At 45.7% G+C, this 24,969-nt stretch overlaps 1 protein-coding gene across 10 annotated transcripts in view; it reads right to left on the reverse strand.

Moving 5' to 3' along the window:
• KCNT1 (potassium sodium-activated channel subfamily T member 1) overlaps positions 1-24,969 on the reverse strand; it is a 197,047-nt gene that overhangs the window by 33,992 nt on the left and 138,086 nt on the right. For all 10 annotated transcript variants that reach the window (XM_053374812.1, XM_053374819.1, XM_053374815.1 and 7 more), the window contains exons 12-18: positions 23,782-23,946; positions 22,176-22,312; positions 19,851-19,914; positions 18,638-18,746; positions 13,330-13,438; positions 9,400-9,549; positions 7,700-7,938 (exon numbers count right to left, since the gene is read on the reverse strand). In XM_053374812.1, coding sequence (XP_053230787.1) covers positions 7,700-7,938; positions 9,400-9,549; positions 13,330-13,438; positions 18,638-18,746; positions 19,851-19,914; positions 22,176-22,312; positions 23,782-23,946 — 973 coding nt within the window. The remainder of the gene's footprint in view (positions 1-7,699; positions 7,939-9,399; positions 9,550-13,329; positions 13,439-18,637; positions 18,747-19,850; positions 19,915-22,175; positions 22,313-23,781; positions 23,947-24,969) is intronic.

The raw sequence follows: 24,969 nt of genomic DNA on the forward strand, positions 1-24,969 counted from the left end.
GATCAGGCACCAAAGGCAGCTACTACAGGCAAACCAATGCACATATTACACTTTTTAAAAAACAAAACACACCTATTTTTTATTTTTTGCTCTACATTGCAAGCTACCTACAGCAAGGGTGAGAAACAGCAGGCCTGACTGTGGCCCTCCAGGTCACTCAGGCCATGCCCTGCACTGGCCTCGCTTCATACCCAGAGCATTTCTGCCTGGCTGGAATATGTCATTGAACTCTGAACATGCCTCTTGCTTGTCTGGATGTGGGATAGTGTGGGTGTGGATGTGGGTGTGTAGAGAAATGGATCCTACTTTACAAAAGGTCAAAACTGTGTTTGTTGCTCTGCTGAAAGGAGCAAGCCAGCAGTAAATCACACTGTACACATTGCAGTTAACTCTTTACAGTGGTACCACGGGTTACATATGCTTCAAGTTACATACGCTTCAGGTTACAGACTCTGCTAACCCAGAAATAGTACCTCGGGTTAAGAACTTTGCTTCAGGATGAAAACAGAAATCGTGCGGCGGCAGGGGGAGGCCCCATTAGCTAAAGTGGTGCTTCAGGTTAAGAACAGTTTCAGGTTAAGAACGGACCTCCGGAACGAATTAAGTACTTAACCTGAGGTACCACTGTATTAGCAAGAACTTGCACAGACTTGGTGGAGTGTCAGGCCTAATGAGCACAGGAACTAATCCCTGGTAGGTCTTGCCCCATGGATCAGGTGCCAAGACTAAAGATCCCTGCCTCCTCACAGCTGTCTATGTATCCTCCTCTTCAGAGTCTATCTTTGCTCCTCCCACTACATGCCTCTTCTGGTTCTGGGAGGTTGGGAGGTGGGAGGAGCTTGTCAGAGCAGGAGGGGGAGACACCCATGACTCTTCACCAGCCAAACTCATCTCTGCCTCTCCAGATTCCACCTCTGCTTCTGCTTCAGTACTGCTCTCTGCCGCCGACTCTCCCAGCTCACTAAGCCCTGTTACCCGTTAAGCTTGTGATGCCTCCTCTCCCCACTCTTCTCTTTCTTTCTTCTCATTGTTGTCCTACTACCACTCCCTAGGCTCTGAGCCTTCTTCCCTTGGGGATTCCCTAGCTGGTGCCTCCCCCCACATTCCTCTGCATCCAACCAGTCCATGAACATCTGCCCATTTTAGCCTCTGGCTCCACCTACCACTGGCATGTTGGAAGGTCCCCCTGAAGGGAATGAGGCCCTCAAACCAAAAACAGGTTTCCCACCCCCAGCCTAGAGAGCCTTTACTATTAGGTGACCTAAAAACAACCCAGATAAAGAAATCCATATATATAAATAAGACTTGCGCTGGAACAGATTAAAGGTTCACCTAGTCTAGCAACCTGTTTCCTACAGGGGGTGCCACTGGGGAATCCACAAGCAGAGCTAATAGGCAGCAGCCCCCTCCCCAGCAACTGGTATTCACAGGTATACTGCCTCTGAACATGGAGGTTTTCTTTAGCTGTCATGACCAGAAGCCATGGTCCTAGTCCTCATTGTTGTAGCTCAATGGCAGGGCATCTGCTTTGGATACAGAAGGTCGTAGGGTTGATCCCAGGTATCTCCAAGTCAGCCTGGGAATGTCATCAGCCTGAAACTCTGGAGAGGCACTGCTTGTCTGTATTGAGTTGCATAGACTAATGGTCTGATTCAATATAAGTCTGCTCCCTTCCCCCCAAAAATCCTTCCATCAGTGCCCCCCCCAATAAGCTCCTGTGGTGTAAATTTCCCCCCAAATTTATGGTAAGTTGTTTTGGAACTTCTGAGGAATGTCTGTATATTTATTTATTTATGCCTCACATTTTCTTCAAAGGTGGTGTAAATAGTTTCTCCATTTCCTATTTTATCCTGGCAACAACCCTGTGATGTAGGTTAGGCTGGGAGACTGCAATTGTCTCAAGGTCACCCGGGAAGCTTCATCATGGCTGAGTGGAGATTTGAACCAAGGTCTTCCAGGTCCTAGCCCAACATTCTTACCACTGTGACACCACACTGAGCAGGATGGGTCTAAGAAACTCATTCTTTACATATTCGGCAGCACTAACATCTCCAGCAGGTGTGCACCTGTGTGCCATTTATGCAGATCTGTTTCAGGTAAAATGCAGACTGCTCTTTATTCTGCAAAGCGACGGTAGGTGGCCCTAATTATCTGGATTGCAGTTTGACAGAAAGCAGCATGAAAAGCCCCATCGTGCCTGGACTTCTGGGTAACATCTTTGCTGAGAGGGGTGAATCAGGGCTCCATGAGAAGGCCAGCAACAGATTCTAATTGGTGAACCCGAGGAGAGAAAAGGCAGATGATGAGAAGAACGATCTTTGACTCTGTTTGGAGGAGGAGAGCAGGAAGAGAGGGAGGGAGAGCCTTATAATGAGCTAACAGAGTGGGCGGCAGAGAAGCAAGATTGTATAAGGGAGGAATGATTCAGGAAAGGCATAAATAGCACTCCTGTATTTCGCCTGTGGCGCTCTCTCTGCCTTGCGACAAGACAAGGATGCAGGGTGCATATTCAAAGGGCCCTTTCAGCTGGAGGGGAAATGCATAGGCACTGAGGATAAGGCTGTGTATTAGGGGGCTGCAGTGGTGGCTTGTAATCATTGGGATGCCATGCGGGGACGCTGAAGGTAGGGGGAGCCAGAGCCAGTATTGAGCAGTTTGGCACCATCAGGGATGCTGTAGCATCAGATTTCCTGAGTTGGCAGATGGGTCAGACTGAATGACACCTTTGAGGTCCCTTCCAGAGACTCCATCTCTTAACAGCAGCACCATGGTATCTGTGGTGCCTGGTGGAGCCCAGCAGGGACAGAACCAGAGCCAATGGCAGGCAGAGCCAACTAATTCAAGCTTGCTCCCATACTTCTTCCTGTTGAGTTCTATAATAGGGTTACCAGATGTCCCCGGTTCCCGGGGACAGTCCATGGATTCACCAATCTGTCCCCAGACAAAATCTGCCCCCGGAATGTCCCCGGATTTTAATTAAGAAGAAGAGGAGTTTGGATTTGATATCCCGCTTTATCACTACCCGAATGAGTCTCAAAGTGGCTAACATTCTCCTTCCCCTTCCTCCCCCAAAACAAACACTCTGTGAGGTGAGTGGGGCTGAGAGACTTCAGAGAAGTGTGACTGGCCCAAGGTCACCCAGCAGCTGCATGTGGAGGAGCGAGGAATCGAACCCGGTTCACCAGATTACGAGTCCACCGCTCTTAACCACTACACCACACCGGTGTCCCCAGATTTATGCCTGGGGACTTCCGGTGAGGCAACATGGCAGATGCCATGGCAGCGAGCAGCACTGGAGGTCCCAGCCACGTCAAAGTTCCAGCCAGCCATTTATTGATCAATGCTCGCCCCGAACTTGCGCAGAGCTGCCCACAGCAGAAGAGCTCACAGTGCTCTGCACACCTGAATTTAGGGGTGGGGGTGGTGAACGATGCGCTGAGGTGGTGAAGAAAAGGAGGAGAAGCATAGAAAAGAGCTATGCCGTGTTGCGAGACAGAGAGAGAGAGAGACGGAGTGTGGTGGCAGCTTCTCATGGGAACAAAGAGGCGCGAAAGTGAAGGCTGAGGGGGAAATGGGGAGGGGAGGAAGGCAGGCAGGTGAACAGGCTCCTTTGCTTTCCCTCCCTCCTGTCCCTCCAATGGCCACTGAGGAGGTGGTGAGATTAACGAGGGGTGAGGAAGGCACTGCGGCACCCCTTGTCCCCGGCGGTGCCGCGCTGCCTTCCCACCAGGAGTGGGGTGCGGGGGGTGGGGGTTGAAACGTTCTCAGGAGATGGGGTCTCCTTCACTCCTTCGTGCCTCCTCCGGCACCAGCAGCCTCTCTTATGAGGAGGGCTGTGTGTGAGTCCTCTGTTTGTCCACCTCTGGTAACGAGACACCACCACACCAGTTAAATCTCCATAGAGACTGCACTCACCCTCCCGCTGTCTCCCAGTTATGGGAAGCCGGTGCCTTGCGTGTGTGTTTTAATGCATGTTTTCCCAAGACCAGCGTGCACCTTTACTCGATCTCCCCCCCTCCCCGCAACCAACCTCTTTTTTGGGGGGCTTTTGTGTGTTTGTAGATGGGCTTCTCCACCTGCCTTGTGTCAAGGTGCATGCCCAACAACTTTGGGGTCCCCTCCTCTAAAAAAAGGTCAAGAACTCTGGGCAACACTTTCCTAAAATAAAGCATGAAATAATAATAATAATAAATAGTGTCCCCGGATTCCTTGAAAAAGAATCTGGTAACCATATTCTACACAGAAACTAAGGAAGGGAAGGAAGCAGACAAGCTGTTCCACTCCCTGGACTGGTTATAGGTAAGCAAGCAGGCAGGGGCTGGGGCTGGTTGAGAATGATGGGGAAACATCCTCCCTGAATGTTTAAACATCACACTGAGGTCCAGCGCTGAGGGCCTTCTGGGGGTTCCCTCACTGTGAGAAGCGAAGTTACAGGGAACCGGGCAGAGGGCCTTCTTGGTAGTGGAACCCACCCTGTGGAACGCCCTCCTATCAGATGTCAAAGAGATAAACAACTATCGGACTTTTAGAAGACATCTGCAGGAAGCTCTGTTTAGGGAAGTTTTTAATGTTTGAAGTTTTATTCTGTTTTTAGTGTTCTGTTGGAAGCTGCCCAGAGTCGATGGGGAAACCCAGGCAGATGGGCGGGGTATAAATAATATATATTAATAATAATAATAATAATAATAATTATTATTATTATTTACTAGTAGTAGTAGTATCTGTATCTATATCCAGTGGCAGGTGGTGCCTTTTGAGGCTGGTTGGGCAGAAGGCTGAGACACCAACAGCAGGCGGCACAAGAATCAGAGGAGCCAACTCATTCTAGTTCTTTCTTCATCTTCCTTCTGGGATCTACAAGTGCAGCACTCAAGACTCAAAGAAGAGGAAGCTGACAGGCAGGGCTACCCCCTGGACCAGGTGCAAGTAGGAAGATAGGCAGGTGGGGGGCTGCCTGAGTTTGAGATTTCTCTTAATGAACCAAACTCCACCAAATGGCTGTATGCTAATTCCAGAACCAGAAGCACCACACCTCTGGGTACCAGCTGCTGGGGTGAGAGCACTGTTGCACTCATGCCCTGCTTGTGTGCTTCCTATTGGTTGGCCACTGTGAGAACAGGATGCTAGACTAGATGGGCCTTTGGCACTTCTTATGTTATTGTGAATCTGCTGCTCTCCCCACCCTTGGAAACTTTAATGTCAGACTAAGTTCAGACTAATGTCAGACTCAGAAGTTCACAAAATAGCCTTTGAATATTTGCTGGATAATCTGCAAACATTTGATATTTGCATCTGATAATCAATGGCCATTTGTCTTCAGTATTTGATCTTAGGCAGATGAAACTGGTTAGCCGTCATACAATGGTGTGCAGTATTTGAAAAAGAAAAAAAACCTGCGAAAATCAGGGCACCGGTGATTTGTGTGTGGCCTCTTTTTATATGCCAAATAATGAAGCAAATTGGGGTGATTCAGGGCTTTCCCTGCCCCAAACATTGAAGCACAATGCCAATTACCCCCATCCCCAAGATGGATCAGAGCACCCCACAAAGACTTGTGTCTATTCTGCACCATATAGTTCTGTACTTTCTGTACAATCCCCCCCCTTCTTTTTTTTTTTTTTGGTCTGTGGGGCTTTGCTGCCTGTGACACATTGAAGAGACCTAAATTGTTCTTTGTTAAAGCAACATTGTTTTAAGCTGTTTTTAATATTGTGCTTTACCATTGTTACCTGCCCTGGGACCTTAGGGTGAAGGGTAATAAATTATAATAAAAGTAACAACAGCAGCAGCAACAACAACAGAAAAATAAATGGTACTGGAAAGTAGAAACTGATAAAATCAGAAAATGCCCTTATAATAAGCCCTTACAGAACTCTGCATGATTCTAGATTCAGGTAGGTAGCTGTGTTGGTCTGACGCAGTCGAAATAAATAAAAAAATAAAAAAAATTGCCCAGTAGCACCTTAGAGACCAACTCAGTTTGTTCTGGGTATAAGCTGTTGTGTAGTTATCTGAAGAAGTGTGCATGCACACGAAAGCTTATACCCAGAACAAACTGAGTTGGTCTCTAAGGTGCTACTGGACAATTTTAGAACTCTGCATGGTGGAAAATGAGGGACGCGGGTGGCGATGTGGGTAAAAGCCTCAGCACCTAGGGCTTGCCGATCGAAAGGTCGGCAGTTCGAATCCCCGCGGCGGGGTGCGCTCCCGTTGCTCGGTCCCAGCGCCTGCCAACCTAGCAGTTCAAAAGCACCCCTGGGTGCAAGTAGATAAATAGGGACCGCTTACTAGCGGGAAGGTAAACGGCGTTTCCGTGTGCGGCTCTGGCTTGCCAGAGCAGCTTTGTCACGCTGGCCACGTGACCCGGAAGTGTCTCCGGACAGCGCTGGCCCCCGGCCTCTTGAGTGAGATGGGCACACAACCCTAGAGTCTGTCAAGACTGGCCTGTACGAGCAGGGGTACCTTTACCTTTTATGGTGGAAAATGGGGCTAAAACTAGACTTATCTGGTGCCCCCAACCGTTGGGTTCTCTGCCTTCTGCCCTGCCAGCCCCAGTGGGCACCAGACAGAACTACTTTTATACTTTATGGTAACAATTGACTGATACAGTTATGCAAATAGGGTTTTTCTTAACCTTCATCAACTGCCAGCTGAGTGCAGCCTCATTTTCGGAGAGATTAATCATTCTGACACTTATTTTTTTTGTACAAAACACCCCTCTAAGGAGAACCAAGTGCAGCAGCGCAACACACAAGGCATGTAAATAGCACTTTGCAAATATATTGGCATTGTGCTGTGTGGGTAATAAACTGGAGCAGGAGATAAGACTGATGGAGGAAAAATGGGAACACAATTTGATTGGACTTTGAATTTTCGGCTGTGCCTTCGGATGGACGAGCTACTGCCTGCTTCTGCCTTTCCTGCTACTTCTGTCTGATGGCTCACATGCACTGTCTTGAGAATGAATATTGCCAGCTTTTCACTCCTCCTCTCCAAGCTGCTAGCCCTCATGACAGCAGGAAAGGGTAGATGAGATAAGAAAACACAGACAAAACTAATATGTCCTGATACTGTTTTTACAATAAAGGGCCGGATACAGATTTTGGAAGGGGGGAAAAAAGGTTAATGCAAAAGGCCAAACTACACATTTTCATGAATGCACAAGTCTGTAGGGTTCTGTGTTTCTAGAACCAGGGTTTCCAGCAGAAACCAGTATTCTGTTTCATTGCAAACCTGGTAGACTTGAGACCTGACAGGTAGGGTGCAGATCTGGCTTGCATGGGCTATGGGCCAACCCCTGTCCAACCAGTCATATAATAGTGTTAGGGAACTTTTTCAGCCTGGGGGGCGGGTCACATTCCCTTCTGGGCAACCTTCTGAGGGCCACATACCAGAGGTGTGCAGGGCAAGAAGCAAAACCAGGCAGAAGAATGAATGTAAACAATAGACTAGTTTCTACACACACAATCCTCTCTCCATCCTCCATCCAGGCAAGCAAGAGGCATTATCAGAGTTCGACACATCCCAGCCAGACAAAAACACTCTCTGGTTGCAAAGCAGGGCCAGTATGGCCTGAGGAAAATTCTGAGAGGTAGATAGAGACCTTTTGGGCTGCATTCAGCTGCCAGATCCGAGGTTTCCCACCTCTGCTATAGGGCTATCTTGCAATGCAACCTTGAAAAGAGGCAGACTAACTCACCCATGCTGGCAATGATGCTATGGACTGGCAGCCTTGACGGCCCATCATAGATGCCTCTCCCTGCAAATCCTTTCTTCTTCTGCTTCTCCTCCTGCTTGAAGATGAAGGCTGAGTTCTCCTCCTTCGTGATGTTGATGTAGAAGCATGTGTCGGAGGCACTCAGGATGTGCCGCGGTCCTGGGTTTAAGAGGATGCTTTTATTCTCCTCCCTCTTCACGCCCATCAAGCAGACTCCATACCTGAAAGGAGCACCAAAGAGGTCTTTGATAAAGCCAACGACAGGGGTCCCTTGAGTTACAAATGCTTCGGTTACAAACTCCACTAACCTAGAAGAGTTACCTTGGGTTGAGAACTTTGCCCCAGGATGAGAACGGAAATCATGTGCTGGCAGCACAGTGGCAGCAAGAGGCCCCATTAGCGAAAGCACGCCTCTAGTTAAGAACATTTTCAGGTTAAGAGCGGACCTCCGGAACAAATTAAGTTCGTAACTAGAGGTACCACTGTACTTTGCATGATCCAGTCCCAAGCTGGAAGCCCAGATTGGTGTGTATGGTTCTCCTCCTCCTCCTCCTCCTCCTCCTCTAACCAGTGGAGAAGGAAGGGGGTCGGTGGTCTGCCCCGTGTGCCATCTCTGAGGGGGGTGACAAGAAGGCACCCTGTGGGGGGCTCACCCCGCCACCCTTGGGCATGGTGGCATGAGCCGCCACCATCGTGCCACCGCAGCCGCATGCAGAGGATCCCTCCGCCGCTGCTGCCACAAACAGAGTATCCCGCCACCGCCGTCCATCCAGTTAAGCCAGCAACAGGTGCCAGTTAGCCTTCCTTCCCCCCTGCCTATAACCCCCACAATAACCCTGTGAAGTAGGTTAGGTGGAGAGTGAGAGTGACTGGCCCAAGATCACCCAGTGAGATTCATGGCCGACTGGGAACTTGAACCCTGGTCTCCCAGATCCTAGTCCAACACTCTAACCACTACATCACTTTTAAAGCAGCTTTGTAGGCATTCCTTGGCTAGAGAACTGCACTGCAACATTCGGAGGAGTGTGTGCATAGGGAAAGACAGTTGCGTTTCAGCTCTTGTGTTGTTTTGGAAAGTACAAATTAGGTAGGGCTGCATTTAAATGTGAGCTGAATAGATTTTCTCCCAGACCCCTACCTAGGTGAGAGACAGGGATGCCACAGGGTTAAATGCCTTACCTAACCATATTTAGTATGGGCATTTTCTAATTTTGTAATTTTATATGCTTTCAAGTAATTTTTTAAAAAGAAATCACTTAATGTACTTTAACGGCATGCCAGCAGCCTTGTACTCAGTGCAGTTTTGAAAGGCTCAGCCCACCAGCTTGATTCAAAGCAGAGTCCAGCTGTATCCAAACACACAAACACACATGAAAGCCTGCTCCTTGATCTCAAGAACCATCGTGCCAAAATTGCTTACGGTATCTTGAGAGGTGTCCAAATGCATAGCAATAAATAAACAACACCCCCAAATATATAATAGATGACCTTTTGTATTAATACTTTGTTCCTCACTTTGGAAAGGGCTTTGTTCCTATGGAATCACAGAACTTCAAAGCTGGAAGGGACCTCCAAGGGTCATCTAGTCCAGCCCCATGCAATGCAGGAATTCCAGCTAAATCCTGAACAGTGGAGTGTAAAATAAACCATATAACATCACATTGTCAGGCTTTTCCTCTCACTTTTTGTGGGCATGGAAGGACGCGTAGGTGAAACTCTTCCCTTCGTACTCCATGAAGAACTTGCTGTCGCCCATCCGGATGTGGTAGACCTCATTGCCAGAGCAGCGACCGTACATCCTCTGCCACTGCTCTGGTGACTCCTGACCCTCTCTGGAAACAGATCAGAGGAGGAGAAGAAGAAAAACACCTCTTAGTAACTGGATGGAGCTGGATCCAGAACATAGCATGCTCAGTATGCTTTATCTGTTTAGACAAAGTAATTTGCTTTGCCAAATGAGTAATGGAACAAATTGGGCAAGTGCAGATGAATAGCAAAACAAATGAGACCTTGAACAAAAATGAATGGGGGATAATGCAAGAATGGAGGGCTGTTTTCGGTCTGAGGGCCTTCCAGGAAACTTCCAGGGGCCGGAAGCAAAAACAGGCAGACCAATGAATGCAAACTTTACCTTTGTCTAGTAGGCTAGTTTCTACACACACACACAGTTCTCTCAACCTTCCAACCAGGCAAGCAAGAGGCGTAATCACAATTCAAGGAACATTCTAGTCAGGCAGAAAACACTCAGGGGAGGTGTGAGGCAGAGAAGTGAGAGGTGTGGCCCAGGGAGAGTCCTAGAGACCAGACAGAGAGGTCTCGGCCTGAGGTATCTCCAACCCTGATGTAACAAAATGGTCAAGTTCTTGTATATCTTTATGGCTTCCAGGATAGGTACCAATGCAGAGAAGAAACTTCCTGGAAATTGTGCTGAAACCAAGCCAAATGAGAAGTGATGAAGGCAATTGGTACAGCCACACTTGGCTAAAGACTGGTGGTATACTAGCTGCCTAAGGCACAGACCTCATAAGTGCACAGTACTGACCTTTGAAGGGCGCAGTTTTGTACAGATTAGTTTTTGCTTTATCTGTGCTGTGAACTTTACAGCAATAGCTCGAGGGCTTCCAATGTCAATGCTGCCACAAGGAGTATTTCTCTTCACACCACAACAAAAAATCCAGGGTGTGTGCCTAATTCCTGTTTCTCAGAACTAAGTCCTAGTCAATCCATCTCAGTGGCTGCTCCCAGACTTTGGAACTCCCTTCTTAGAGAAACAAGACTGGCTCCTTTTCCTTCCACCTGCAGGTGAAGACTCTTTTATTCCTGCAGGGTATTGGGAACTGGCTGCTTTTAAGGAAAGGCTTTTAAGAGTGCTGTGCTGTTTTTATCTGTATTTTAATGGGTTTGTTTTTATATCAATTTAACTTTGCTATATTTTAAATCCTTTTTAATAATCAGCTTTTATATATGTTGTTAGCTTTCTGTGTTTTATTCATGTTTGCTTTAATTTTTGTGAGCTGCCTTGAGTCCTGGTTCTGGGAGAAAGGCGGGATATAAATAATAAAATAATAATAATAATAATAATGTTTCCATTGTTCTAAGCATCCTTCTCACACTTCCAGTTTCCGTGGCAAGTGGGGAACGCAGTTTCTCAAAGCTCAGACATATAAAAACTTGCATGCATTCAACAGTGTAGCAAAAGAGACTGGTTGGCTTGGCAACTATATCAATTAAACATGCCCAAGCATCAGCACTTGACCTGAAAGAATCGGTGACAAAATTTGTGAAGGAAAATGCATGCAAGGTGAGATTTTTTGATGTGCGTGAAAATGAAACTTTTAAGATGCGTGAATTTTTACATCACAATTCACAAGATTATCCAAAATTATTTGTGCCCTAAAGTATTTTCTTTTATTTGAGAAAGATAAGATTGTTGTATTACTTGCAATTTAAAATAAATTTAGTGGTTTCAAATTTTGTGCTTTTCATTTTTTTCACCAAGACATTTTTGTCTGTTTTTGACAATTGAAGTTAGCAACTTTTTTGCTGGGGTGAGGATGCAAGTAGTTAGCCTTGCCTAGGGCACAAAATAGCCTGGCCCTGGAAGTATATCCCTCTGTGTCATCCTGTAACAATTTGCTTAAGTTCTTCCTACCCTCAAAGCCTAGCCAGCCGGAACTCCAGAACAGGGCAAGTTACTCAAGATGTCATCATTCATAATCAGCAACAAGATCAGTCACTAAACATATTTTATCAAAGCTTGCAAAGCATGCTTAGGAGAGATTGGCCCAGAGAGTCCATGAATCAAACATCCTTCCATTGAGCGTGCAGCATGAATAAGGATGCGTTTCTCTCTCTCAATGCCAGCAAGCTTTAGGCTGATGGTGTGTCCTCCAGCAAATGCTCTTTGCATTCCCAGATATCACGCTCTGTGACAAAACACTGCCTCTTTCCACCTTTTCATTTATAAAAGAGTTTGGTGGAACAATTCAGCATGGCATCATATCAAGAAGAACAGGCATCCCCAACCTTCGGCCCTCCAGATGTTTTAGACTACAAGTCCCATCATCCCTGACCATTGGTCCTGTTAGCTAGGGATCATGGGAGTTGTAGGCCAAAACATCTGGAGGGCCGCAGGTTGGGGATGCCTGAATAAGAAGCTTTATTCCTACTTGAAAATACAGTGGTACCTCGGGTTACATATGCTTCAGGTTACATACGCTTCAGGTTACAGACTCCGCTAACCCAGAAATAGTGCTTCAGGTTAAGAACTTTGCTTCAGGATGAGAACAGAAATCGTGCTCCAGCGGTGCGGCAGGAGGCCCCATTAGCTAAAGTGGTGCTTCAGGTTAAGAACAGTTTCAGGTTAAGAACGGACCTCCGGAACGAATTAAGTACTTAACCCGAGGTACAACTGTATAATGCCCCAGTTTCCAGGAAGGGGTGTAGTTCAGGGACAAATAATACACTTCACATGCAGAAAAGTCCCTGGTTTGATCCACAGCATCTTCTGGTAGGGCTGGGAATGTCTTCTGGTTGAAACCCTGGAGAGCTGCTGTCTGTCAGTGAAGAGGAAACTGAGCTGGATAGATCAATGGGTCTGACTTGGCATAAGACAGTCTCCTGGGTGAACTAGTCCTTTATTCAGCACCATGAGAACTGGAATCACACTTTGTTTTTAGAGGAAGGGCCATAGCCAGTGGCAGAGCAGAAAGTCCCAGGTTTGATCTACAGAATCTCTAAGTAGGTCTGGACATTTCCCTTCCTGAGACCCTGGGCAGCTGCTGCCAGTCAGTGTAGACATCAGTGAGCTATGTGGACCAATGATCTGACTCAATATAAGGCAGCTTCCTGTGTTCCTAAAGGTTTTGGTTTGACCCCCAACATTTCTGGGTTGTATCATGCCTTGCCTTCATATTATATCATATGTGTTAGCACATGTATAGAATCATATATTTGTATGCATATTTAGATCAGGGCTAGCTAAATTGTGGCTCAGAGACTGTATCTGACTCCCATCCAACAATTTGCTGGTGGTGAAGAATTGTCTATTTTATTAAAAAGACAAAAACAAATCAGTGAGTTGACTTCCTTGTGGCAAGTGTTGGCGCTAATCTCCACTGTCATGATGGTTTGGGTGGAGATGTTCCAACCTTTCTGCTCCAATCCTGCCTATCAGACTTACTGGACACACTCACTTTGACTTTGACCACACCCTCCGCTAGCATGGGGCACCCAGGAGGCTAGATAACAGCCAATGTGAAAAAAGTTAGCCATCTTTTTGATCTCAAGAGGATGGGTCATTTGAAATCTATCCGCTAAGGAGGGAAATGGTTTAATACACATCTATTTGCAGCATTTGCTTTCAGGGCACAGAATGCAGATAATAATAATAATAATAATAATAATAATAATAATAATAATAATAATTTATTTATACCCCGCCCATCTGGCTGAGTTTCCCCAGCCACTCTGGGCGGCTCCCAATCAAATGTTAAAAACAATACAGCATTAAAAACAGATTCAAAGCACTTCCTCCCTACCAGCCTTCCCTTGGTGAGAGTGCCCATCTATCTTCACCCTGCCTGACTCTTGCTGGTTATTCAATTACTTACTGTCCTCTAGACGTATGGACAAGGAGGGTTATGAGCGTTGAGGTAGCTGGGCAGACGCAGTTCAGAGCCAGCATGGCATACTTACATTCCTCTTCACACACCACGTGATCTGAAATTAAGAGAGGCCTTCCCATTAGTCCCAAAGCACAAGGATTTGAGCCACCAAACACAGTATGTTTCCCCTTTCTTCCCACGCAAGGGCCTCTTAACAGCCAAAGCCCCTGTTCTTTGCACTGCTGCATTTACAAGAAACCAATGGAAATACTTGTTTTAAAACTCTTCAGACAGTTTACAAATCTTCAACAAAACAGCAGATTGCCTGTTGTGCTATTGATTTTCAATGTCTGGCTAAAGCTATACAGTACAATCAATTTGCTGGGAATATTTTTTTTGGGGGGGGGGGTGGGGGTCCACAGCATCTATATCCTTGAAATAATTTAGCAAAATGATTGCACCGGATCTCCTTCATCCCTGAGGGTGAGTAACAGGTGCATCACATGCCCATGGATCCAAAAGGCTTCATAAACCATGATCAAGTGAGACTATGAGCAAAACAGGAATCTCCATTCACAAGAAGACCTGGAGCCTTTAATGTTGAGGTGGAGAATCTGTAACCCTCCAGATGTTGTTGGATTCCATGTACCATCATATTCCTCTATTGTTGCTGTTGTTGTTGTCGTCATCATCACTATTATCATCTTCATAAACACCACCACCACCTCCTTCATTTAGATTTCCTGTCTGTCCTTCACCTTAAGGTATCAGGGTGGGTTACAACAACAGCAATAAAAAAAGTCTCTGGGTAGGGAACAGCTATGGGGCTGCCACAGAGAATGCCCTCATTTGAGTTGTCACCCCACTGAACTTCTGAAGGAGGTGGAACAACGAAAAGGACCCCCCTCTTCTGATCCTAAGACTCCAGAAGTTATGTAAGGGGTGGTTTTTCAGATATTTGGATCCTATGTCATTTAGGATCTTAAATATCAAAGTGAACACTATGATTGAATTAGTTAACAAAATATATACCATATTTTTCGCTCTATAAGACGCACCAGACCACAAGACGCACCTAGTTTTTGGAGGAGGAAAAGAAGAAGAAAAATATTCTGAATCTCAGAAGCCAGAACAGCAAGAGGGATCGCTGCACAGTGAAAGCAGCCTGCATTCGCTCCATAAGACGCACACACATTTCCCCTTACTTTTTAGGAGGGAAAAAGTGTGTCTTATAGAGCAAAAAATACGGTATGTGCCACTTGGTTGCAATAGAACTTCAAAGTGGAAACCAGTGCAGTTGTTCTAGAAAAGGGGTCTGTGATCTCTGGATGGAACACCAATCAGTAATCTGGCCACCGAGTTTTGGACCAGTCAAAAATTCCAAATCTTCTTCAAGGGCAGGCCCACACAGAGCACACGGCAAGAATCCAGCCTGGAGGTTACCAGAGCATGAAGTACAGTGGCCAAGTCACCTCTGTCTAACAGCGGCTGAAGCAGTGGCTGGTAGCCACTGACAAACTTATCCTCCATTGCCATGCTCCTTTTAGGCTGCTGGTTCCTCATTGGTTCTCCCCCCCCCCAATTTCTCCCTGTCTTTCTTTGGCTTATATCAATGCAGAATAACTGGCTATTTCTTCTGAATGCAATTCTCCCTTGCCATTTGCAAGGTACAGGAATGGGTCACAGCATGGGATTCAGCCTGTCGGCAACACCCTCCACATGGAGCCTAGAATCTAGTTGTTTGATGCCCTAGTTCCTTTTCAGATGTTGATTACACACAGCCGAGAAAGTACATTATCTTTCTATTCCAGCCCACCCATGTTTCCAGATGATAGAAAGCAAACAAACAAACCCACTCAGAGAACAAGTGGAAAAGAGGATGAAATAAAAGGTGTGAGAGAGTGAGTGGGGGTGTTGTGGGATGCTAAGAATTGGAAGCTAGCAAAGCAGGATGAATACCAGGGAGGAGATAAGAGACAAAAAGGTAGAAGGAAAAACTAGTCTGGCATAGCAAAAGCCTTATCCAACCTGGTGCCCTCCAGATGTTTTGGACTACAGTACCCATCACACTTGACCAATGGCCATGCCGGCTGAGACTGATGGGAAATGTAGTGCAGAATGTCTGGAGGGAACCAGGTTGGAGAAGAAGTTCATTTTAAAGCTAAAGAATAATCAGAAGGGAGAGTATGACGAACCCAGAAGTCACCCATCAATAGTTAGCACCTGAGCGGCAGACAGCAAGAGAATGGACAAATAATATGTAAATTTTATTTTCTTTCCATTTCGTTTTTCAATCTTGCATTAAGTTCTCCACATTCTATTTCAGTTTTTTCCATAGCCTTATATTTATGGCATTGAATGAATTGTCAAGATTGTCAGCTATCTGTGAGATAGTCTTATAGAATAGAATAGAATGGAATTTATTATTTATACCCTGCCCATCTGGTTGGGTTTCCCCAGCCACTCTGGGCGACTTCCAACAAAGTATTAAAATACAATAGACTGTTAAACATTAAAAGCTTCCCTAAAGAGGGCTGCCTTCAGATGTCTTCTAAAAATATGGTAGTTGTTCTTCTCTTTGACACCTGGTGGGAGGGCGTTCCATAGGGTGCCACTACCGAGAAGGCCCTCTGCCTGGTTCCCTGTAATTTGGCTTCTCGCAGTGAGGGAACCGCCAGATGGCCCTCGGCGCTGGACCTCAGTGTCCGGGCAGAACGATGGGGGTGGAGACGCTCCTTCAGCATAAATAAGCATGAGTAGCTGGAGATCTAACAGCACATCTGTTTACATAGTTGATATACAGGGGCCATGCCTTGTCAAAAAGACCATGTTTAGTTTGCCCTTTAGCAACCCTTCTGTATTACGTTAGATGCATGAAGGAGTCAGATCCCAACTCTTCCCTTGTCATCTCATCAGAGGTGAGGGGCAGTGGTGAACAGCATTGCAGCATTAAGGTAAAGGTAAAGGACCCCTGGATGGTTAAGTCCGGTCAAAGGCGACTATGGGGTGTGGCGCTCATCTCACTTCAGACCGAGGGAGCCGGCGTTTGTCCACAGGCAGCTTTCCGGGTCATGGGGACAGCATGACTATGCTGCTTCTGGTGCAATGGGAAACCGTGACAATGGCCAGAGCACATGGAAATGGCATTTGCCTTCCCACCGCAGTGGTACCTATTTATCTACTCATGTTGGTATGCTTTCGAACTGCTAGGTTGGCAGGAGCTGGGACAGAGCCACGGGAGCTTACCACTGTTGCATGGATCTGAACCACCGACCTTCAGATTGGCAAGCCCAAGAGGCTCAGTGGTTTAGACCACAGCATCACCGAAGTCCCACATCTTTACCTATTGCAGCATTATATATAAGGGGTGGATGTATATTGGCATCTATTGACATAAGGGTTTTCTCCCTTCATGCGACTGACATAAGCATGTAACTCAACAAGTTTCATTGGAATCAATCCATGCTATCTTTCTACAAAATTAAGAAAACATTCTAAATAACTGAAACAATATTATATTCACACTTAGTTCTATTGTTTTCTATCTGTTTTGGATATAGTTCTTAAATAACCTTTTTCTATGCTCCTTTTCTATGTTTTTTTTGAAACTAGGTGGGGTTTTTTTGTAATTGAGACTGTATGTGAAATATTTTATGTGATGGATTAAGTCTTTGGGTATTTTGTAAAGAGGTAAGGATCCTTCCCCTCACTCTTTTTTGTTTTTATGTTTAGTTTAAAACTAATAAATGTAGTTTTTAAAATTAAAAATATCCTCATGCAAATTTGGTGTAGTATAAGGTCCGAATAGTTAAAGCTATGGTTTTCCCAGTAGTGATGTATGGAAGTGAGAGCTGGACCATAAAGAAGGCTGATTGCCGAAGAATTGATGCTTTTGAATTATGGTGCTGGAGGAGACTCTTGAGAGTCCCATGGACTGCAAGAAGATCAAACCTATCCAGGAAATCAGGCCTGAGTGCTCACTGGAAGGACAGATCCTGAAGCTGAGGCTCCAATACTTTGGCCACCTCATGAGAAGAGAAGACTCCCTGGAAAAGACCCTGATGTTGGGAAAGATGGAGGGCACAAGGAGAAGGGGACGACAGAGGATGAGATGGTTGGACAGTGTTCTCGAAGCTACCAGCATGAGATTAACCAAACTGCGGGAGGCAGTGGAAGACGGGAGTGCCTGGCGTGCTCTGGTCCAGGGGGTCACGAAGAGTCGGACACGACTAAACGACTAAGCAACAACAAAGTCATATAAGGACAGAGAAGAACATGACGGTCAATCTAGTCCAGCATCCTGTTCTCGCAGCCCTATGCCTCACTCAGAAACTTGGAAGCAGGACCTAAGCACAACTCCCCTCCTTTGGTTTCCAGCAACTGGTATTCAGAAGCATTACTTTCTCTGACCCAGAAGGCAGAGCATAGCCATCATGACTAGCAGTCATTGATAACCTTGTCTTCCACAAAGGCATCTAATCCTCTTTTAAAGCTATCCAAGTTGGTGGCCATCACTGCCTCCTGTGGGAGCTCCATAGTTGTCTGTTGTCTCTCCCGAATCTTATATAATAATAATAATAATTTATTATTTATACCCCGCCCATCTGGCTGAGTTTCCCCAGACACTCTGGGCGGCTTCCAATCAAGTGTTAAAAACAGTACAGCATTAAATATTAAAAACATCCCTGAACAGGGCTGCCTTCAGATGTCTTTTAAAGATAGGATAGCAGCTTATTTCCTTCACATCTGAAGGGAGGGTATTCCACAGGGTGGGCGCCACTACCAAGAAGGCCCTCTGTCTGGTTCCCTGTAACCTCACTTCTCGCAATGAGGGAACCGCCAGAAGGCCCTCTGCGCTGGATCTCAGTGTCCGGGCTGAACGATGGGAGTGGAGATGCTCCTTCAGGTATACTGGGCCGAGGCCGTTTAGGGCTTTAAAGGTCAGCACCAACACTTTGAATTGTGCTCAGAAACGTACTGGGAGCCAATGCAGATCTCTCAGGACTGGTGTTATATGGTCCCGGCAGCCACTCCCAGTCACCAGTCTATCTGCTGCATTCTGGATTAGTTGCAGTTTCCGGGTGACCTTTAAAGGTAGCCCCACGTAGCGCACATTGCAGTAGTCCAAGCGGGACTTCCATCATTCACCTTCATTCCCTGAGTTCTAGTCTTACAAGAGACAGACAAAAACTTTTCTCTACCCAGCTACTCCATGCCATGCATTAGTTTATGAACTTCTATCATGTCACTTCTCATGTGCTTTATCTGTAAAGTAAAATGAAACAAGAAGAAACAGGACAGTGGGGAACCATACCAGCAAATTTTACATGGAACTTATTCTCTGGCTTCAAAATCTGAACATAGAGAGGACAATTTGGAGCAAAGTCCTTCACCGCCCAGGCCCTCAGGATAGTTTGATGATCCTACAGAAAGAGAAAAAAGCAATAATCAGAAGCCTTCCTTACATTTATTTTCTGCATTGGACAAATTGTGTTGTGTGAGTTTCACTTCTAAAACTGCAGGGTACACGTATGCTTGAATCGCGCAAGAATTACAAAGCTTTGAAATGTGGCTTTTCCTACTGAATGCGAAATTTCAAAGCTGAAATCCAAAATGTGAATCTCAGCATTTGAAACTGGAGAGTTGTACAGCACAATACTATACATGTCTACTCAGAAGTCAGCCCCACTGAGTTAATTGAGGCTTACTCCCAAATAAGCAGGTGAAGGATTGTAGATGTCTTGGCCAGAAAAACCTAGTTCCCTTGGCTGTTTGACTTTGGCAGGCATCCCAGATGAAATCTCATCCAGAGCTGTCAATGTCACATGCTACACACCAAATGCAATCAAACCCCAAATAACACCACACAAATACAATTTTTAAAAAAACAAAAAAGGAAAACAAAAAAACAAACAAACCACATTGCCTATTGGCAACTGCAATTCCTAGCTTAAAAGAAATGCTTTGTTTAAAAGTTCTTCCACATTTTTTGATCATTCTCCACTGAAAAGAAATTGTAAGAAATTATCAAGGAGTGACGGGTGGGTGTTGCTTTGACAGCTCATTTCCTGCAGGTGAAGCACAGCCATCAGGAGTAGGCCCTCCACTCACCTAGGCTCTGTCCTGCTGGGTTCTGCTTTGTCTATTCTATGGGTCAACTATGACAACTGGATGTGATCCAGGGGTCCCCTGATGTCATCATAATGATAACAGATGATTGACAGTTAGACGGCCCCACTCACATGACAAAGCACGCCCCCAGGGGTTGGGTTGAGGAGTCAAATTTCTGGCCCAAGAGACCAAAATAGTTCCCCACCCCCGGTGTAGAGAATAGTTCCGTTTTAGGGAGGCTATTGGGAAAGACTATTCCCAATCTCAAAACCGTCATGTGAGAATTGCAAGAGCAAATGCTCTTCAACTCTCCTTTGCTTGTCCAGGTATACAAAGCCCATTTCCCCCAACAGAAACTGCTTCATCAGGAAGAGTTTTAAGCCTTGAAACAGCCAAGCTGATTGTCCAGGACTTACAGCAGCTGTGCGGTCCACCTCATTTCGGCTGCTCAGAATGAAACAAGCTTCGCCATTGTCCATCCTGAAAGCATAAAAGATTCTGTCAATCAGACCCAACAGGAGGTCAAATTCCAGATAAAAGCAGGAGGGCAGAGACTGTGTCTCAAAGTCCTTTATCCACAAAGCCTTTGGCTTAACCTTTTAATCCCCATCCCGATAGCAACAAAATCCAAATATTTGGGTAACTTCCTTTGATCACTTTTGTTGACCTTAAATCTCCCCACATCCTTCTGTTCTCTCCCCACACCCCCACACCAATTTGGAATGTCTACATGCGTGTACAAAATGCCAGATGCAACCCACCAAATTCAATAGGACATATTTCAGGATTATACAGTCTATTAAGTGCTATGTACATTGATGGCAAGGTAAAAATAATGGGTTGTATCCCATGTTAGAGTAGATTCATTGGAGCTGATGGGCATGACCAGTGCTTTTTTCCTAAAAAAAAAACATGTTTAGGGGTACTCTCATTTTGACTCAAAAAAATGACCATTTTATAGTTCAAATCAGAAAAAATAAATACAGTAAATTGACAAAAGTACAAAGATTCATGCAATGTTTAGGGGTATGTGTACCCCTGCGTACCCCCAGAAAAAAGCACTGGGCATGACTAGCTGTGACTCATTAATTTAAATGGGTGTACTCCAAGTAGACCTTAGTTGGATATAACTCTCTCTCTCACACACACACACACACATCTTTACCCAGGTAGCAATAGTTGAATCCAATTAAATTTTACTCAGAATATGCACATGTTTATAAATTTCAATGGGTTTACTCAGAGTAGGACTAGCACAGGATAGAGCTGTGGGTGCAATTCTTCCTTTGCTGACCCCTTCCCTCCAGATCCCTCACCTTTCCTCAGTTGTTCCCTGGGCTGAACTCTAAGACTGTAAGTTTATTGGGGCAGAAACCTGCCTACTTTCACATGGATGGCACTAAGTTAAGAACATCTTTACTACTAGTAGTACATAAGAACATCAGAGGAGCCCTGCTGGATCAGGCCAATGGCCCATTTAGTCCAGCATCCTGTTCTCACTGTGGCCAACAAGATGCCTGTGGGAAACCTGTAAGCATGAGCCCTCTTTCCACTTGTGATCCTCAACAACACATATACTGAAGCATTACTGCCTCCAGCTGTGCAGGCAGAGCACAGCCATCATGGCTAGTAGCTATCAATAGCCTTATCCTCCATGAATTAATCTACAGGTGAAACTCGAAAAATTAGAATATCATGGGAAAGTTCATTTATTTCAGTAATTCAACTTAAAAGGTGAAACTAATATATGAGATAGACTCATGGCATGCAAAGCGAGATACGTCAAGCCTTTATTTGTTATCATTGTGATGATCATGGCGTACAGCTGATGAAAACCCCAAATTCACCATCTCAGAAAATTAGAATATTCAATGAAATCAGCAAAACAAGGATTGCAAATAGAGCAAGATTGGACATCTGAGAAGTAGAAGCATATTTCGCTTTGCATGTCATGAGTCTATCTCATATATTAGTTTCACCTTCTAAGTTGAATTACTGAAATAAATGAACTTTTTCATGATATTCTAATTTTTCGAGTTTCACCTGTAAACCTCTTTTAAAGCCATTCAAGTTGTCTATCATCATGGCTTCCCATGGGAGCAAGTTTCTTGGTTAAATTACGCACTGCATAACGTGCTTCCTTTTACCCATCCTGAATCTTCCAAAATGCAGAACTTCATTGGATGTCCATGAGTTCTAGTGTCATCTATCTAGTGCCTCTATCCATTCTCTTCATTCCATGCATAGTTTTATAAACCTCTACCGCACCACCTCTTTCTTGCCTTTTATCTAAACTAAAAAGCCCTAAATGCTGCAACCATTCATCACAAAAGAGTTTCTCCATCCCATAGATCCTTTTGGCTGCCCTTTTCAGAACTCTGCAATATCCTTTTTGAGGTGAGGCAACCAGAATTGTACAAAGAACTCCAAGTTGCAGCCACACCATAGTCTTTTCCAACCTTACCTGGCGATGCCAGGGATTGAAGCCTTCAGCGTGCAAAACATGGAGCAGAAGCCCTTCCACAAGGATGGGATAGGAAAGAGAGTAACTCAGTAATTCCAATCATTAACACACCTTCTTCCATGTGAAAAAGGAAGCAGGGAAAGGGAGGCTGTCATTCACTGGACTAACAGACAGGTACGCAGGTAGACATTGGCAAACAAGTTTCAGCATCCGAATCTCACAGATCTCTTTGTGAGGCTGTGCACCTGCTAAGCTCACCTCCCCTTTCCAAACTCACTTTGCTCTCATGAGATCCTGGTCTTTCAGAGCAGATCCCTGGAGATAGATCACCCGTTGAGACCACAGTGGGATCTGCAGGACCCGACGCACTTGAATATCCATCTCTGTCGGGCACAGGATCACCACATAGTAATCCTGAAAGAGAAGCCTAGAAATATTTAGGAGCACATTTACACAAAAACTTTGGGACTGGCTTAACTAGAAAGGCTTCTCACAGGCACCCACACCCCAACAAAAAGTCTCCAAATAGTAGGTCTGCAAGGATGCTGCAATTTTAAGGAAACCCTTCAGATCTTTTCAAAGCTATTAGTTCAGTGTGTAATTCCATTTAACACATTCATTCATTCAAAAAGAGAATCTACAATAGTGGCCAAGCAGGATCAGGACCATGGGATTTAGTGTGGAGGGTTAACTGCTTCTCCATGGACTGTTGTTGGGGGTTTTTGGGGGGGATCCCCTGAAATCCAGGAGGAAGAACAGCTTATGCATTTGGATGGGGCAGATTTTCTAAGGCTCCCTACATTGGAATAAGAATGTTAACTCTCCTCTCCATTGACTTGAAACTGATTTCCCTGATTCCATGGCAGCTACCTTAAATAAGAAGGTACACATCCACCACAATTGTTTGTATGGGTTTATTTTTAATACTTGCTTTTAAATTGTGTTGATTCTACCTGTACCTTATTTTAAAAAATAAAAATAAATACTTGACACTATTTTATGCAAACTGTTCAGCAATTTTTCCTTTGCAGTTGATGGACAACCAGCTTGCTCACCTCTGAGACTACGTAAGGGCATTATCCTATGTCAGACTGTGAATCACTAGGCAGACTTTTGAGCCTCGGTGTCTCTCTCTTTACAATGGGACTGGAGAGCATTTTACATTTGAGGGCGACATACCCTAACAGCAGACCTTCAAAGGGGCCAGGTGCTAGTGGGGGGTGGGACCAGAGGTGCAATCTGGTGGGACTAGAGGTGCAATCTGAATACATTTCCAGCCATCCAGGAGTGGATGGTTTCTACACACAAACACACCTCTCTCTATCATCCATTCCGGCAAGCAAGAGGTATCATCACAGCCCAAAAGTGTTCCCGTCAGACAAAAGCACTTAAGGAAGGTGTGAAGTAGGGCCGGCACACCTACGAGGCAAGGTGAGGTGACCGCCTCAGGTGGCAGGATCCACAGGAGCAGCAGATCCAGCTTCCAAGGAATGCATCACCCACTGCGGCGTCACACTCCTTCAAAGCCAAATCTTTTATTTTCTCAGGACCCTCCCCCCCCCATGCTGCCTCTACAGTGGCCTCTTGGTGAATAGGAAGCGTGGCTGGTCTCCTCCCACCCTTGCTCCCAATGTAGACCTTTATTGCCCCCTTTCTCCTGAAGCAGATCTTCACTCACCCCTTCCTCCCAGGCTAGGGGGACGCCATTTTGTGGTTTGTCTCAGGGGCCAAATGTCTTGGGCCAGCCCTGGTGTGGAACAAGGTGAGGGGTGTGGCCTAAGGAGAGGGGGAGTGACTGGAAAGAGTGGCCTCGTGGGCCACATTTGGCCTCCAGGCCTGAGGCTCCCCACCCCTACTTTAGAAGCTGACATAAAGGTCTTCACCTGCAGACGAGGGTGAGCATAAAACTCATTGAGGAAGTCCATGAGCAGGTCAATCTTGAGGGAGCTGACACAGAGGACCACGTGCTTCTCTGTCTGGGCTCGGTGGCGACTGTAGTTCCCTCCTGACTTCTGACGCTCCATCCACAGGTACACAAGTTCCTCAAACTGCAAGGGGGTGGGAAATGAAGCAGGTCACCCAGTAGCATAGTGGGCTTCCAAAGGCTGATCCTCCTGTGTCAACTCAGACAGCCCCAGGCTCATTTGAGGGGCATTAATTAAATGGGTGGGGTGAACAATTGAGAGATAGAGCTACTAGAGCTATCAGCGAAAATGTCACTTTCCCACTGAGAACATTGTGATTTGCAATCACTAGCGGTGGGACTACTCAGCCACTCAAGGGTACGCGATATGTCAAGGCAAATATGTAACAATTACCCAACTTTTTTTAGAGAGAGAAAGTTTTGAGAGGTTGTGATTTTGATTGGAAAAGTGGTAGGAGAGTATGCTTTGCCTTTTACCCTCCCTCCAGTTTTACTGCTTGAATCAGCACTGTGTGGAGGAAACCATGTGGAAAGAAAGAAAGAAAGAAAGAAAGAAAGAAAGAAAGAGAGAGAGAGAGAGAGAGAGAGAGAGAGAGAGAGAGAGGTGGTGGCTGGTGCCCATTAGAACTGGTAGAGTAGAAGGCAAGGAAACCAGCAACTTGTGGTGCCAGAGCCAATGACAGGAAGAACTACCCCGGTTGTAAGTGAAAAGGCAGGCATATAGGAGGCTGGCTGAAAACTGACTGAGATTGTTGGGTCTGTGCCCCATTCACCCTAATGGATCAGCCTTCGCTAGTGGTTCCAGTGTGCATATTGGTGGGAAAGAAGCAGAGTAAGCACCTCAGAAGAGCCTTGCTGGTCCCATTCTTCATCAACCTGTTCTCACAGTGGCCAAATACATGCTTACAGGAAGTCCACAAGCAGGCCCTGAGGGCAGGAGCAATTCTCCCCACTTGTGAATTCACAGCACTGGTATTCTGAGGCATACTGTATCTGGCAGCGGAAGTAGAACATGGCCTTCATGGCTTGTAAACACTGATAGCCTTCCCTGTGAATTTACCTAGTCCTCTTTTAAAGCCACGGGATGTTGGTGGCCATTACTACATCTTGTGGAATACCTCTGGTAGTGGATGCTGGAGGGGAGGCA

This window comes from Podarcis raffonei, chromosome Z (assembly GCF_027172205.1).
Source record: "Podarcis raffonei isolate rPodRaf1 chromosome Z, rPodRaf1.pri, whole genome shotgun sequence".
Classification (NCBI taxonomy): Eukaryota; Metazoa; Chordata; class Lepidosauria; order Squamata; family Lacertidae; genus Podarcis; species Podarcis raffonei.